Consider the following 14,299-nt stretch of genomic DNA (forward strand, 5'->3'; position numbering starts at 1 on the left):
AGCCATTCATAAGTAAGGTAAAGCAAGAGTAGATAGCATATAATGAGATTAATACAAACTAAAAATACATATTAAAAATTAAACAAAAACAGGTAATATAAACAACCATTTGAAGTTAAGTCCCCACAAAAGTAGAAATTATTTCCTTACCTGCATCTCCACTGTTGACTCTTCGCCTAGGGATTGCCTTGACTCGTGCTGGTAAAATAGAGTGCGGCTTGTCATATTCTGATGCAACAACAGAATATGACCTCTGGAAGACCGTACGCTTAGCTGAATCTGAGTCTGTTATGGGACTTGTCTCTAAACTACAGAGAAAAGAAAGAGTTACATTTGTCTAGAAACTTGACATGAAATGCATGTACTTAAAAAAAAAAAAAAAAAAAAAAAAAGGGTTAGGTGGGTGGGAAGAAATTTGTTAATATAACAAGAGAAATTTGGAGAGTAAGGCCAGTCACCAAATGTTTGAGAACAGTTAGGCATTTCCTTAAACATATGAATACTAAAGAGAACATGAGAACATAAGAAATTGCCATACTGGGTCAGACCAAGGGTCCATCAAGCCCAGCATCCTGTTTCCAACAGTGGCCAACAGTGGCCAATCCTGAAAACCAGACTGGTTAGGTGCACCTCCAAGAGAGGGTTGGGAAACACTGTTCTAACATACACTCACACATACATGCTCACAGATAAATACACTCACTGACACACGCACTCACAGGCTCATTCAAATCCATGTTCACAAATATGCTCACTCACATTCTAATACACACTTGCTCACATACACTCATACACATTTGCCCACAAACACAATTGCTTGCTCTCACAAGGTCTCTCTCTCAGACTCACTGACAATTAAAAATTTTTAAAAAAAAAGTATTTCTTACATTGGTAGTTTGGGGGGGGGGGGGGGGGGGAGGGATCCAGTCAGGGACCAGGAGAATAGATGGACTGCCAATTAAGGCTTCTGGAAGTCTTCCTTGCCTGGGAAAAAGCAGGCTGCTATGCTCTTATATTTTGGGGGTTTTTTTGCTACAGTCCATTGGCAGAGGGGAGCAGTAGGGATCCTTGAGGCATTGGCGGGAGGTTTGTTAGCAAAAGGAAGACCTTGCCCCGCTTGGTGTCGAATTGGACTCCCAAATATTCCAAGGACTGGAAGGGCTTGAGACTGCTTTTGTCCATGTTTATGACCCAACCAAGCTCCTGAAGCAGGGACGTCACCATTCTGGTCACCTGGAGACTCTCCTCCAATGACTTTGTCCAGATAAACCAGTCGTCCAAGTACGGGTGCACCAGGATTCCCTCTTCCTCAGTGCCACCACTACGACAACCATAATCTTCGAAAATGTTCTGGGAGCAGTGGCCAGGCCAAAGGGCAGCACCCAGAACTGATAATGGTGGCCTAGAACTGCAAAGTGTAGGAATCGCTGATATTCTTGCCGGATTGGAATATGAAGGTAGGCCTCAGAAAGGTCCAGGAGGCCATTATCACAGAGCTTCCATGCAGAAATGAATTACCCGTAGGTATCAGTAGGTATCAGTTGACACACTGAGGTCCAGGAGGAAAGTAACCCTCCTTCTTGGGTACGATGAAACAGATGGAATAACGCTCCGTATTTTCCTGGGGCGCAGACACTGGAATTATAGCCCTCAAATTGAGGAGCCTTGTCAGGGTTGACTCCACTGCCTGCCTCTTGTGATGGGAGTGGCAAGGAGACATCATTAACATGTCCTGCAGAATGCTGCGAAACTCCAGTGAATAGCCTTCTCATATGACATTCAGTAGCCATTTGTCTGATTTGATCTCGAACCACCACCGTGGATGGGTTGGCATAACCTCATTGGGAAGTTCGGGCTGAACCTGAACCTATCCCTCTCTTGGGCTGTCAAATCCGAAAGGACAGAACAAGACCTCTGAAAAGTCGAGTTTCTGTACGGGTTAAAGCGTTGGGAGCCCCTGGATCAACCCCTCCTAGGTGAGAGGCGTTGTAACTGCTTTCTCTTATGTTCCGATAGCCGGGGCACTAGAGATTCACTCCACTTACTGGCCAGCTTTTCCAATTCGCTTCTGAAGAGGAGTGATCCCTTAAAGGGCATCTTTGTGAGGTTTGCCTTAGCGGTCATGTCTGCTGAGCAATTTTGCAGCCACAGCTGTCTTCTGGCCGCTATCACTGAGGCCACTCTTCTGGCTGAGGTATGGACTAGGTCAGAGCCAGCGTCAGCTAAAAAGGCAGCGGCAAGCTCCATAGCTTCTCTGGAACATGCCCCCGAGACATCCACCTCTCTAGAGAGTAGCAGGCACGAGCGAGCCACCAGGGCATAACAAGAAGCAATCTGTAGAGTCGTTGCTGTTGCGTCAAAGGCTTGCTTAAGGACGGACTCCATCTGCCTATCATGCGCATCCTTTAGAGCCACTCCTCCCTCCAATGGGGAAGAAATTTGCTTCGAAACAGCACAGACCAGCTCATCCACTTTAAGAAAATGCAGGCGTTCTCTCGCTGCCGGATCCAGTGGGTATAGCGCTTCTAATGCTCGACCACCCTTAAACTCGCTTCGGGGGGGGGGGGGGTCTCATTCCATTTCAATTAACTCCTGGATGGCTTCCAGCACGGAAGGGGCTTTCTGTAGAGACACCAGAATGGGATTCTTCTTTGGTTCTGTCATAGAGTCCACCCAGGAACGCCCAGTGTCTTCAGGGTCTGGGAAATCAGGGCCAGCAATTCATCTCTATGGAAGAAATGTACCATGGACCAATATGACTCCAAACCTGTTGGGATTTCCCCATCTTCCAAGAATTTGGATCCTCTTTTTTGTCCATGCTCTCTGGGTCCCTGGCATGTCTCGAGGTCTGCTGACAGGGCTGGGAGAGGGAGGCCTTAGTGGCTGTGGTTCTATCCGGACAGGGACAAGTGAAGCAGACTGCGCCTGTATGAAGGCTTGAAAGTCTTGAAAAAATTCCACCCAAGAGAAGGCCGCTGGGTCCATACCTAGCCCAGGAACTTCTGGAGTAGGTGCCACTGAATTTCCCTTGCCCACGAAAGACTCAGTCCCGGGATTATTCAGATTTGGGCTACTTTCAGTTAAGAGTGTGGCTGACCCATCCTCAGAAAGGGAAGAACCAGGCTTGGTAAAGTCTGGGAAGGCCAACTCTCCCTGGTTTCCTCACAGCGCTGACATAAGAAAGAATCCAGGTCCTAATATGACAAGCAGTGAAAAGAGAATTGCGCTTATGTTTCTTTGATGCCGGAACCATTAGAGACAGCAGCTGCAAATTCAGTCGGCTCGCGCTTGAAGACTTCAAGCGCGGCTGCGCACAGATTTCATGTACCTAAGCGGGCCGCGGCTAGGTGCATGCACAGCCTGTGCGCTTGAGAATCCTGCATACTGGCTGTACGACTGCTCACGAAGTTGTGCACGTACGTATGTGCGCAGCGCATGCGTAGAGCCGGCAATCACCATGCGTACCGATGCTGAATGGAGGGCAATGCAAGGCACACAAAACTGCGCACAAGATGGCGCCAATGCGGCCTACCATGCAGCGTGCCGACTAAGCCTGAAGCGGGGCCTAGCCCACTGGAGAGCCGCTCAATCCACTCGGATGCCCACCTCCCTTTACACCAACGGATTGGGAACGACGTCAGTACAGCGCTCCAAGCAAGGAGACCGGAGGAAGTCTTACTGAAACCCCTCCAATGTCTCTGATTGGGAAATAATCTTTTTTTCTTTTTTTACTTACCTGGGCTCAGTGCTTACCAGCTGAGTACAGAGACCGTCTCTGGCTGCGGGGAGAGAAGGCTTTGGTCGTAACCGCCATGTTCTGCTTCCTGCACCTTCTGCCTTTCAGCTGTTTCAGCAGCAAAGTCCATGCCGGGAACCAGCTACCGGACCATGGCACACCTCTGAGGGATCTCAGAAATCACCTCAGGATTTCTCAACTCGGGGAGGGACCTTTAGGTATCACTGCAGGAGAACGGGGCTTATTCTTTCTCCAATTTAAAAGTAGATTTTCTTCTTCTAAAGGGTACAGCAATCCCAACAGGGAAAGCACGTCCACATCTGCTAGGAGACGGAGAGATACTGAAGGGCTGAGGTCACTGCAGGGGTGTATCTAAGGTGATGTCGGCTTTGAAACCTGACTCTGTTTCCTTCCGCTAGCAGGGGAGCATATAATCCATTGGTCCTGAGTCCATCTGGCTACACGCTAGGAAAGGAAAATTGGTTCTTACATGATAATTTTCGTTCCTGTAATACCACAGATTAGCCCAGACCAGTGGGTTATGCACTCCCACCAGCAGATGGAGGCAGAGGAAAAAAAAAACTTTGAGGCACTGCTATATACCAAGTGTGCCACCTGCAGCTCCTCAGTATTTATCCATACCCAAGCCAAGAAACAACAGACAAAAAACCATTTAACTCACAAGAAGGGAGAATGTGAAAGAAAAAAACCCTCAAGGGCCAGAAACAAAAAAAAGGACTCAAACCTGAAAATCCCAGGTCCGAACCACGGTTCCTATCACCGAATTGTCCTAGTTGCATTCAAATTAGCAGGTAAGAACCAATTTTCCTTTCCTGTACATACCCAGATCAGTCCAGACCAGTGGGATGTACCAAAGCCACATTACATCGGGTGGGAACCCGAAAGATCCGCTCGCAGAACATTTTCTCCAAAAAGGGCTTGGTCTGGAACCCTGACATCCAGACGGAAATGTCTTGTAAAGGTATGCAGGGAGGACCAGACTGCAGCCCGACAAATCTCTTCAGGCAACAATTGACACTCCGCCCAAGAAGCCACTTCCGCCCTCGTTGAGCGAGCTTTCAATCCGGCAGGAACAGATTGCCCCTTACCAATGTAGGCCAAGCAAATAGTTTCCTTCAGCCAGCAAGCCAAGGAGGTCTTTCAGAAAATGGGTTACATCCGGGTAAGCTGGCCAGGGTTCTGTCCCCTATCCGACCTCGGAGACACCCCAGGGCCGAAACCTGAACCCGCAGGGAATTATAAGCCAAGCCTTTAGACAACCCCTGCTGCATAAAAGCCAAAACCTGAGGAATGGACACCAACAACGGCACTAAACCTTGTTGATCACACCAGGCCTCAAACACCTTCCACACCCGGACGTAAGCCATAAAAGTCAAGGGCCGCCTGGCCTGCAGCAGGGTGGAAATCACCTGTTCCGAGTACCCCTTCATTCGCTACCTCTGCCTCTCAAAAGCCAGGCCATGAGAGAGAAGCGATCCTCCTGATCCGAAAAGATGGGACCTTGACGCAAGAGGTCCGGGAGATGAGCCAGGTGCAACGGACCTTCGGTTGCCAGTCAGACCAGATCCACAAACCATGGCCGCTGAGGCCACTCGGATTACTGGCCCGGGATGATCTTCTATGTGCCGCAGGACTCGACCGATCAGTGGCCAGGATGGAAAGAGATACAGGAGGATTCCGGTTGGCCATTTGCAAACTAGAGCGTCCATTCCTACCGCCCTGACTTCCTTCTTCCGGCTGAAGAACCGATCCGTCTTCGTGTTGATGCGGGTTGCCATGAGGTCCAGTTGAGGGGCTCCCCATCTGGCACAAATGTGATTCCAAGCTTCCTGGAACAGTTCTCATTCTCCAGGGTCAGCTGCTGACGGCTGAGGAAGTCCGCCTGCACGTTGTCCACGCCTGCCACGTGAGAGGCTGCGATTCCTTCCAGATGAAGCTTGGCCCAAGCAAACAGGAGGTGAGCCTCCTGCACCATGGCCGGACTCCTGGTTCTTCCCTGGCGATTGAGATAAGCCACCGTGGTGGCGTTGTCTGGGAAGACACAAACTATCCTCCCCTGAACCAGGGACTGGAATGCTACCAATGCCTTGCAGACTGCTCTCGTCTCTAGGCGATTGATGGACCATGACCATTCGGGCAGGGACTGGAGACCCTGGGCCGCATGACCCAGGCACACGTTCCCCAGCCCTGGAGACTTGCATCTGTCGACACGATCACCCAATCCAGGATGTTGAGGGGCATTCCCTTTTGCAAGTTGGCTTCAAAATCCACCACTCCATGCTGGACTGGGCCTGCTGTGACAACGGCAATGGTAACTGGTACTGCTCCGACACAGGAGTTCCCTCTGCAATGGTCTCAGGTGAGCAAAGGCCCAAGGAACCAACTCCAATGTCGATGCCATGGACCCTAGGACTTGCAGATAGTCCCACTCTCTGGGGATCGGGAGATGCAGTAAAAGACGCACTTGCTGCTGCAATTTGCACATCCTGTCCATTGTAAGGAACACCCTCCCCAGGAAGGTGTCGAAGCGGGCTCCCAAATATTCCAGGGTCTGGGAAGAGGTCAGATGACTCTTCGCCTCGTCGATCACCCAACTGAGGGACTGAAGGCGATGGGTCACCCGGTGTACCGCCCGCACGCAGTCCTCTACCGACTTGGCTCGAATCAGCCAATCGTCGAGATATGGGTGAACCATTACCCCTTCCTGCCGGAGGGCCACGGCCACCATGACCATCACCTTGGTAAAGGTGCGCAGGGCCGTCACCAGGCCGAATGGAAGCACTCGAACTGGAAATGACACCCCAGAATCTTGAAACGCAAGAACATCCGGTGATCACTGCGAATCAGGATGTGCAGGTATGCCTCAGTGAGATCCAGGGAGGCGAGAAATTCCCCCTTCTGGACCACTGCGATAACAGTTCGGAGAGTCTCCTTCCGAAGTGGGGACCTTCAGGCTGCAATTCACCTTTTGCAGGTCCAGAATGGGGGGGAAGTCCCCTCTTTCTTGGGAACCATGAAATAAATGGAATACCGCCCCTTCCCTGCTCTTCTGGCGGTATGAGGACGATAGCCTGCAGGTCCAACAATCTTTGTAGGGCATCTTTCACTGCAGCCCACTTGTTGCGGGAAACAGCGTGATTTCAAGAAAACCTCCCTGAGAGGCCGAGAAAATTCTAAGGTGTAACCATCCTTTCCCACATCCAGCACCCAGTGATCTGAAGTGATCTTGGCCCACTCCTTGTAAAAATGGGACAACCTGCCCCTGATCGTCCCACACGAGGGGTGGGCGGGCCTGACTTCATTGGGCAGGTTTACAGGTTCCAGCTCCCTGCCTGAAGCCTCCTTTTGTAGGCTGGCCAGCGCTGCGAAAGGACTGTGGATGAGAAGTAGACTGCCTGGCACTAGAAGAAGGAATACTCCCTGATCTGTATTTTCGGGGTCCCGTAACCGGGTCTGTGGAATGAAGGACTTCTTAAAGGGCTTCCTATCTTTCGGCAACTTATTGCCTATGGATTCTCCCAGAGATTTCAACAGCTGGTCCAAATCTATCTATGCATTTGCAATTGCCCGGCTGACCTTAAGGCCTGTGTCCGGGGACTCCCACTCATGACTGATGAGCTTCTGAATCTTCTTCAGGATGGGAAAGGCGCTAGGTGGCTCCAGGAGGCCATCCAGGACCGGGTTCATGCCGTCACTGTCGGATTCCTCCAGAGAGCGTTTCACCCCCAGTTCCTCCAGCACCTGGAGAACAAAGGGCAGTCCTCCATCTTGAACAACCGGACTACATGGGAAACGTCGCCTTCCGGGCCAGGGTCCATCTGACAGTGGTCGCCATCGCCCGCATCCAAGTCCAGGGGAACCTCCCCCTGATCGTCAGCGGGGTCACCTGGGGGAGGGGGAACCTCTTCCCCCAACGGGTCGTCTGAGCCATCCAAATCTTCTCACACCAAGGCAGCGCGGGAAGTACAATTGTCTGCTCTTAGATGGGGAACGCTTCGGGGCCCCCACACTCCCCTCCAGGGATCTGCGCTTCGCAAACTTCCTTGCCAGGAATACCTTATGCATTAGGAGCACAAATTCCAGCGAAAAACTGCCCGGGCTAGGTTCATCACTGCTGGAGTCCGACTCCGCATCCCTCAAGTCCTCCGGTCTCGGTTCCCGCACCACGGGAGACAGCGGAGGAGGATCATCCTGGGAATCTTTTCACGCAGGGGGAGAGCAGTGGGTGCCAAAGCCCTACCTTTGGACCCAGTTCTGGCGCCCGTTCCGCGTGCGGCCTTCCAAGGCTTAGAACCCCTCCCCTCCCACAGCACAAGTAGTGCAAAGTGAGAGGGTGTTCAAATAGGCAGACCATAGCCCACAAAAGCCTTACAGGGTTCCACCAGTGGCTTCTCTGCCATTGCACCACTCCATAAGGGGCCCAAGGGCACTCTCTCCGGGAGGAATCAAGTGCTGCCTTGGGGGACTGTTTCCCCAAAAAATCGCTAGCAAAAATTTGCCCCAGCACCATCAGGGAGCCTCGTGGAAGCTGAAAATGAAAAAACAAAATGGCCACCACGCCAAAAATAGACCCAGGACCACCACGGAGACACTTACTAGGAGGCCCTTCACCATCTGGGGAAGGCTCCACTAAAGGCTACTAGCTCTCCCCTTTTCAGGAAATCGAAATCGGGGCATGTCTGGCCCAGCCCCACTGAGCAGACTGATTCACCTGGGGAGCCGTGGGACAGAAGAAAAAAAGAACTTTTTTTTTTTTCAACAAAACTTAATGGAAGCAGAAAAAATTAAGTTTCCCCAACAGAGATACTTCCCTGAACCCACGGTCATGGAGAGGGAGCCTTCAGGTCGCTGAGGGAGCCAGTCCCCTGGCTCTCAGGAGTCCCGGAACACACGGGCTAGCACTGCCGGGGATATCCAACCCCCCCGTTCGCCCGGCTCTACTCGAGGGATGGTCCAGAAAACACAACTTGGCACCCCGAGGAGCAAGAAATCCAAACTCAGCTCAGAGCTGCAGGTATGCACCATCATCTGCTGGATATAGAGAAATACTGAGGAGCTGCAGGTGGCACACTTGGTATATAGCAGTGCCTCAAAGTTTTGTTCTCTGCCTCCATCTGCTAGTGGGAGTGCATAACCCATGGTCTGGACTGATCTGGGTATGTACAGGAAATTTTATTTATTTATTTATTTTGCTACAGTCCATTGGCAGAGGGGAGCAGTAGGGGTCCTTGAGGCATTGGCGGGAGGTTTGTTAGTTGCCTCCTGCTTAGAAAGTCACAGCAGATGTAAGGGGATGCAACCAGTGTGTTTCCCACTGCCGCAGCTGAAGAGAAGGGTCTAAGGGAGCATGCCCAATGAGCTCCTGCCACTGCGGAGAAAAGGTAAGATCAAGCGGGGAGATTCTGTGGGGGCTACATGACTTACCTAACCAGCTTACTGGGCAGCCCGACAGATCTGTAGAATGAGTGCTTTGAATGGAGTGGGAGAAAACAGCATGAAGGAGATAAGCTCATGCAGGCCTAAGTCAGCTGTTGAAAAGGGGAAGATTGCTGTGGAGGACGATTGCTCAAAAGAGCCACATACAACTCATGAGATGTGCCAGCTGACCACCCCTGTACTATGCTAACACACATTATACAATCTCAAACAATGAACATCTTTTAAACTGAGACACTTTCTTAGTTATTCACCCACAAAGAGGAGACTTGCTCTCTATCATGAAGAGCCCATGAATTGGCCACAGGCTCCCGAAATTGCTACCCGATAAGCTCCAAAGACTGAGTCTCGATCACCTGGAAGCAAACCCGCAATATCAAGAAAAGATAATTTAAAAGTTACTTTCTCTATAGCCTCTAAGATTGTACCAGTAAAAGTAGTTTCTGGCTAAATGTTTTAGATTCTTATGCTGAATATTTTAATCCACTATTTATCAATGTTTGGTTTGCCCATTAAAGGCATGATGGCAATTTTGTTTAACAATGCTCATGTTAAAACATTTTTTAGTGTGTTCAAGAACAAGTTCTTTTGGTAATAACAAATAGCTACAAATAACAAACATCGGTATATAAAAGTCCTGAAATAAAATACTTTGCTTTTCAGTGAAACAAAACTTGTGATCAAAGTAAAGCATTTGGATTTGGCAAAATACACAAACTGCAAGAACTGTATTTAGTATTTACATTTTTTATTTTACATTTTTATACCACCTTTCCAATTATAGCTCAAGGCTGTAGGCCTTGAAAAAGAACTATTTTAAGTTAGTGGCATATTTACTCAATTACAAAATCTGCTTCCACTGTATATTCTACAAATACTTAACAAGGCCATATTGGTTGTTTAATGCACTGAACTTCTTGCCATACCTTGGTGGCATAGACTTCATGTTACTCTCTGGCTCCTCAAAGACATTTGGACATGCATCAGGAGTGACTGATATGTAAGGTGCAGGTACAGATGTTGAACGCAAGTATCTCATCTCATCCTGGAAGAGGTTGTCATCTTGATAGCCAACAAAATTCTCATGATGCCTGAATGAGATCACATATGACATTTATATTATTTAAACCACTTCCTTGTGACAATCTGCATAACCAATTGTTCAGCAATTGTATATCTAAACTAGCAACTGTACCTGTTCTACGCCAGGGCGGCGAGCCTTTTTATTGGCACATCTGCTCTTGTTTTGAGCCGAATTTCCCTAGAAATTCACTGTAAGAGTGTCCCTTCCACATACACACACCCTCATAAGGCTTCCCTCACTCTCTGGCACACACACACATCCCCTCATATAGGCTCCCTCTCTGAAACCCACAGTCAAGCATCCCACGCACTCCTCCTTTTACCAATCAAGCTGTCTCTCGCACTCCCCCAACACCCCCTCTCTTCTCTCACACACACACATTCTCTCTCACCGGCATTCCCCTCCCCTCATACAGGCTTCCTCTCTCTGAAACCCACACTCAAGCATCCCCCCACCCACCCTCTCTTACCTCCCATGCTCTCTCTCACACCCTCCCCAACCCCTCTGACCAACCATGCTCTCTGTCATCCCCTTCTCTCACATACACATTCCCTCTCACCAGGCATCCCCCCACATGCTCTCTCTCATACACTCCTGCTCTCTCACCCTCCCCGACACACATTCTCTGCCACGGCATGGCGCGGGTCCACCCATCCTTTCTTACCTCCCATGCTCTCACACCCTCCCCACCCCCCTCATTCCAACCATGCTCTCTGTCACCCCCCTCTCTCACATACACATTCTCTCTCACCGGCATCCCCCCCCATGCTCTGTTTCACACCCTCCTGCTCTCTCTCACCCTCCCCGACAAACATTATCTCTCACTGGCAAGCTGCGGGACCCGCGCTGTTCACGGCGAAGATGAAGGCCCGGGGTGTCGAAGAGGAATGCCCGGGCGCACCGATCACGGCACACAGAGGCCTTCTCTTTTCGCCGCGAACAGTGCAGTGGGCCTTCCTCCTCACCGCGGAGCGTGTGCCGCGGGATGCGCTCCGTTCGCTGCTTGCCAGGGTCTCCTCTGCTATATTCTCTGCCTCTCCCGCGATGGCAGCTGTCCTTCCTACCTGTGCCGTGTTTGTGCCGCCTGTGCCATCTATTGGCGGGCTGGGAAACTCAATGCCACTCGAAATTAGACAGCAGAGAAGCTTTAAACTTTTCAAAGTAATTCTAAAAACCTGGCTTTTTAAACAGGTTTTTTATAAGGAGAACGAAGAAAACAAATGAGCGCATAAGTAAGCACCAAGCAGTCAGTTTTTTAAATTTTTCTTTCCTATCTCCTAATACATATTAGAGTGTTAAATTTTTATAAAGAAGTTTTTTCAACCAACATATAAGTAAAACCAACACATAGCTTTTTATATTATAAAAATCATATTACCGTTCACTAATCTATACCAATCAACTTTTAATACTATTTGTGCCTTTTTGTAAATCGTTGTGATGGTGAATTACCTTAACGACGGTATATCAAAGATTTCAAATAAATAAAAATAAATAAATAAATATTATAGCGCCATCTATCGGCAGGCTGCGGAACATCCGCGATCACTGACACTCTGCAAGTCTGATATATTATGGATAGGCCACAAAAAAAAAGGCAAACCATAAAAAAAGTCTCAAATCTCTATGCAGTTACTCTCACTTATATTTTACTAACAATATGGCTTACAAGCATGAGGCTACTCAAGTTTTATCCTTACCCACATCTTAAAACATGTCAACATGCAGTGGCTGGTTCTTTCTACCGCTGTACTTTCTAAACTCTCTGCAATTATCAGAACCATTTGCCTACCTCGGTCACTAAAATTCTACATCCAAACTATTTACTCTACTTTCTTGAACTATGTGAGTATCTCATGTATATTGTAATTGTGTTGAGTTAAACATACAGCAATTTAAAGCTATTTGATCTCCAATTTTATATGTTCCCCCAACGAAAAGATCAAGTGCAGATGCATGATTTGATTTTGAATACTAAATAATATTTAGTACTTGTAGCTTACATTACCTTGCTAATGTTTGCAGATAGAGACAAGGCATTTTAATAGTCATATCCTCAGAAATACCCTCCTTAACACTAGGAAGCTGTGACTGGAATGATTTTGCAGGATTGTAGCAGAGAATGCTTGGCTCAGCAGCACTGCTCAAAGACAGCAGGAACAGTGCATTTGCTTTAATCACTTGATGAGCCTCCATGGTGGGCAAGGCCCTCGGTGTCTTAACCTGCATTGGCTTTCTTCTAGATTGTTTCACCTAGAAAAGAACAAAAGAATGCAATACAAGCAAGTTATTTGGCCATATTAAGTTTAAAAGAAATGTTCTAGTTTCAGTTCATCCAACATACGTCTGGATGTTTGAAAAGTAAAACTGTAAAGAGCAAGTTTGTTTAAAACATGTTTTTCGTAGGTAGCAGGAATTAGCAGCCATGACACGTGGATGACATCATCCGGCAGTGACGAACACACCTCTCTTGTAGCTAGTAGAGCTTTTGCCCTACTAAGCAAGTGTGGGAATTCCCATGTCGGCATTGTCTCGTCAGTCTCCTTAGTCGATTGTTGAGCTAACCTACAGCCCGATACTGTAAAACCGCGGGAGAGCGGACAAACGCCCGCTCTCCCGGCGCACGCACCGGCCCTTGGCCGGTGCGAGTGATCCAGTATGCAAATTAGGCGACGCGGTGCAAACGAGGAAAAGGAGGCGCTAGGGACACTAGCGCGTCCCTAGTGCCTCCTTTTGGCCTGGAGCGGCGGCTGTCAGCGGGTTTGACAGCCGACGCTCAATTTTGCCGGCGTCGGTTCTCGAGCCCGCTGACAGCCACGGGCTCGGAAACCGGACACCGGCAAAATTGAGCGTCCGCTTTTCGGCCCGACAGCCGCGGGCCGAATTCAAAAATTTTTTTTTTTTTTTTTTTTTTACTTTTTTTTACTTTTGGGGACCTCCGACTTAATATCGCTATGATATTAAGTCAGAGGGTGCACAGAAAAGCAGTTTTTACTGCTTTTCTGTGCACTTTCCTGGCGCTGGAAGAAATTAGCGCCGACCTTTGGGTCGGCGCTAATTTCTTAGAGTAAAATGTGCGGCTTGGCTGCACATTTTACTTACTGGATCCCGCGCGCATACCTAATAGGGCCATCAACATGCATTTGCATGTTGAGGGCGCTATTAGGTGCCGCGGGTGGGCCGCGTGTTTTCCTCCCCTTACTGAATAAGGGGTAAGGGAAAACACGCGTCCAGAGCAGGCTGACAGCGCGCTCCGACGGAGCACACTTTACTGTATCGACCTGCTAGCCAGGTATTCAACTCTCCGGGAAGTGGGTGGGTATTTAGCATGGTTAATTCACCCTATCTATAGAAAACTCTGTTTATGGTAAGCATATTTGCTATTTCCGTCAACAAGCAGACCGAATTAACATGACATAAGCAGAGAGTTGCAGCAGAGCGTTTACTGAATAAGCAAGTCAGACCCCAAAGTGAAGAGTAGACTACCAGGTGAACAAGTTTCACAAAAATGCTTGGCCGAATTTACTGTCACTCCTTGAGAGATCGTCCAGACAGTCATAGGATGCAAAGGTGTGTTTTGTATACATCTTCAAATGGCACTATTCATTAAAAAGCCACTGATGTAGCCCTAGCTCTGATTTGTTGAACTTTGGCGCTATCTGTAATCATTAAGCCTGCTAAAGAATAGCAGCGTGTGATGCAGACTGCTAGCCAGTGGGTCATGTACCTTTGGACACCAGAAAAGACTAGCCTGATAGAAATCAAAGGTAACAAAGTGTTGAGAAGCCTGCAAAAATGTGAGTAACACGATGGACTGATTAATATAACAAAAGTGTGATCCTTCCTTTGGTAGAAACAGAGTAAGGGAGGGGGGCACTAATCTATTGTAGAAAAAAATTATAAATAATGGTGATAATGAATCAAGGCCAGAAGACCGCTAATTTTGGCTGACGTGACTGCTACTAGTAATATAATACTGCAAGTATGAAAGATAAGTGAAACCAACTGCAATGAATGGAGCA

General features: G+C 48.6%; 1 protein-coding gene across 1 annotated transcript in view; it reads right to left on the minus strand.

The window, feature by feature from the left end:
• Positions 1 to 14,299, minus strand: part of MYCBP2 (MYC binding protein 2) — a 1,075,853-nt gene that overhangs the window by 270,725 nt on the left and 790,829 nt on the right. Inside the window, 3 exon segments of the mRNA XM_029603038.1 lie at positions 151 to 308; positions 10,120 to 10,284; positions 12,286 to 12,530. Coding sequence (XP_029458898.1) covers positions 151 to 308; positions 10,120 to 10,284; positions 12,286 to 12,530 — 568 coding nt within the window.

Source organism: Rhinatrema bivittatum, chromosome 5 (genome assembly GCF_901001135.1).
Source record: "Rhinatrema bivittatum chromosome 5, aRhiBiv1.1, whole genome shotgun sequence".
NCBI lineage: Eukaryota > Metazoa > Chordata > Amphibia > Gymnophiona > Rhinatrematidae > Rhinatrema > Rhinatrema bivittatum.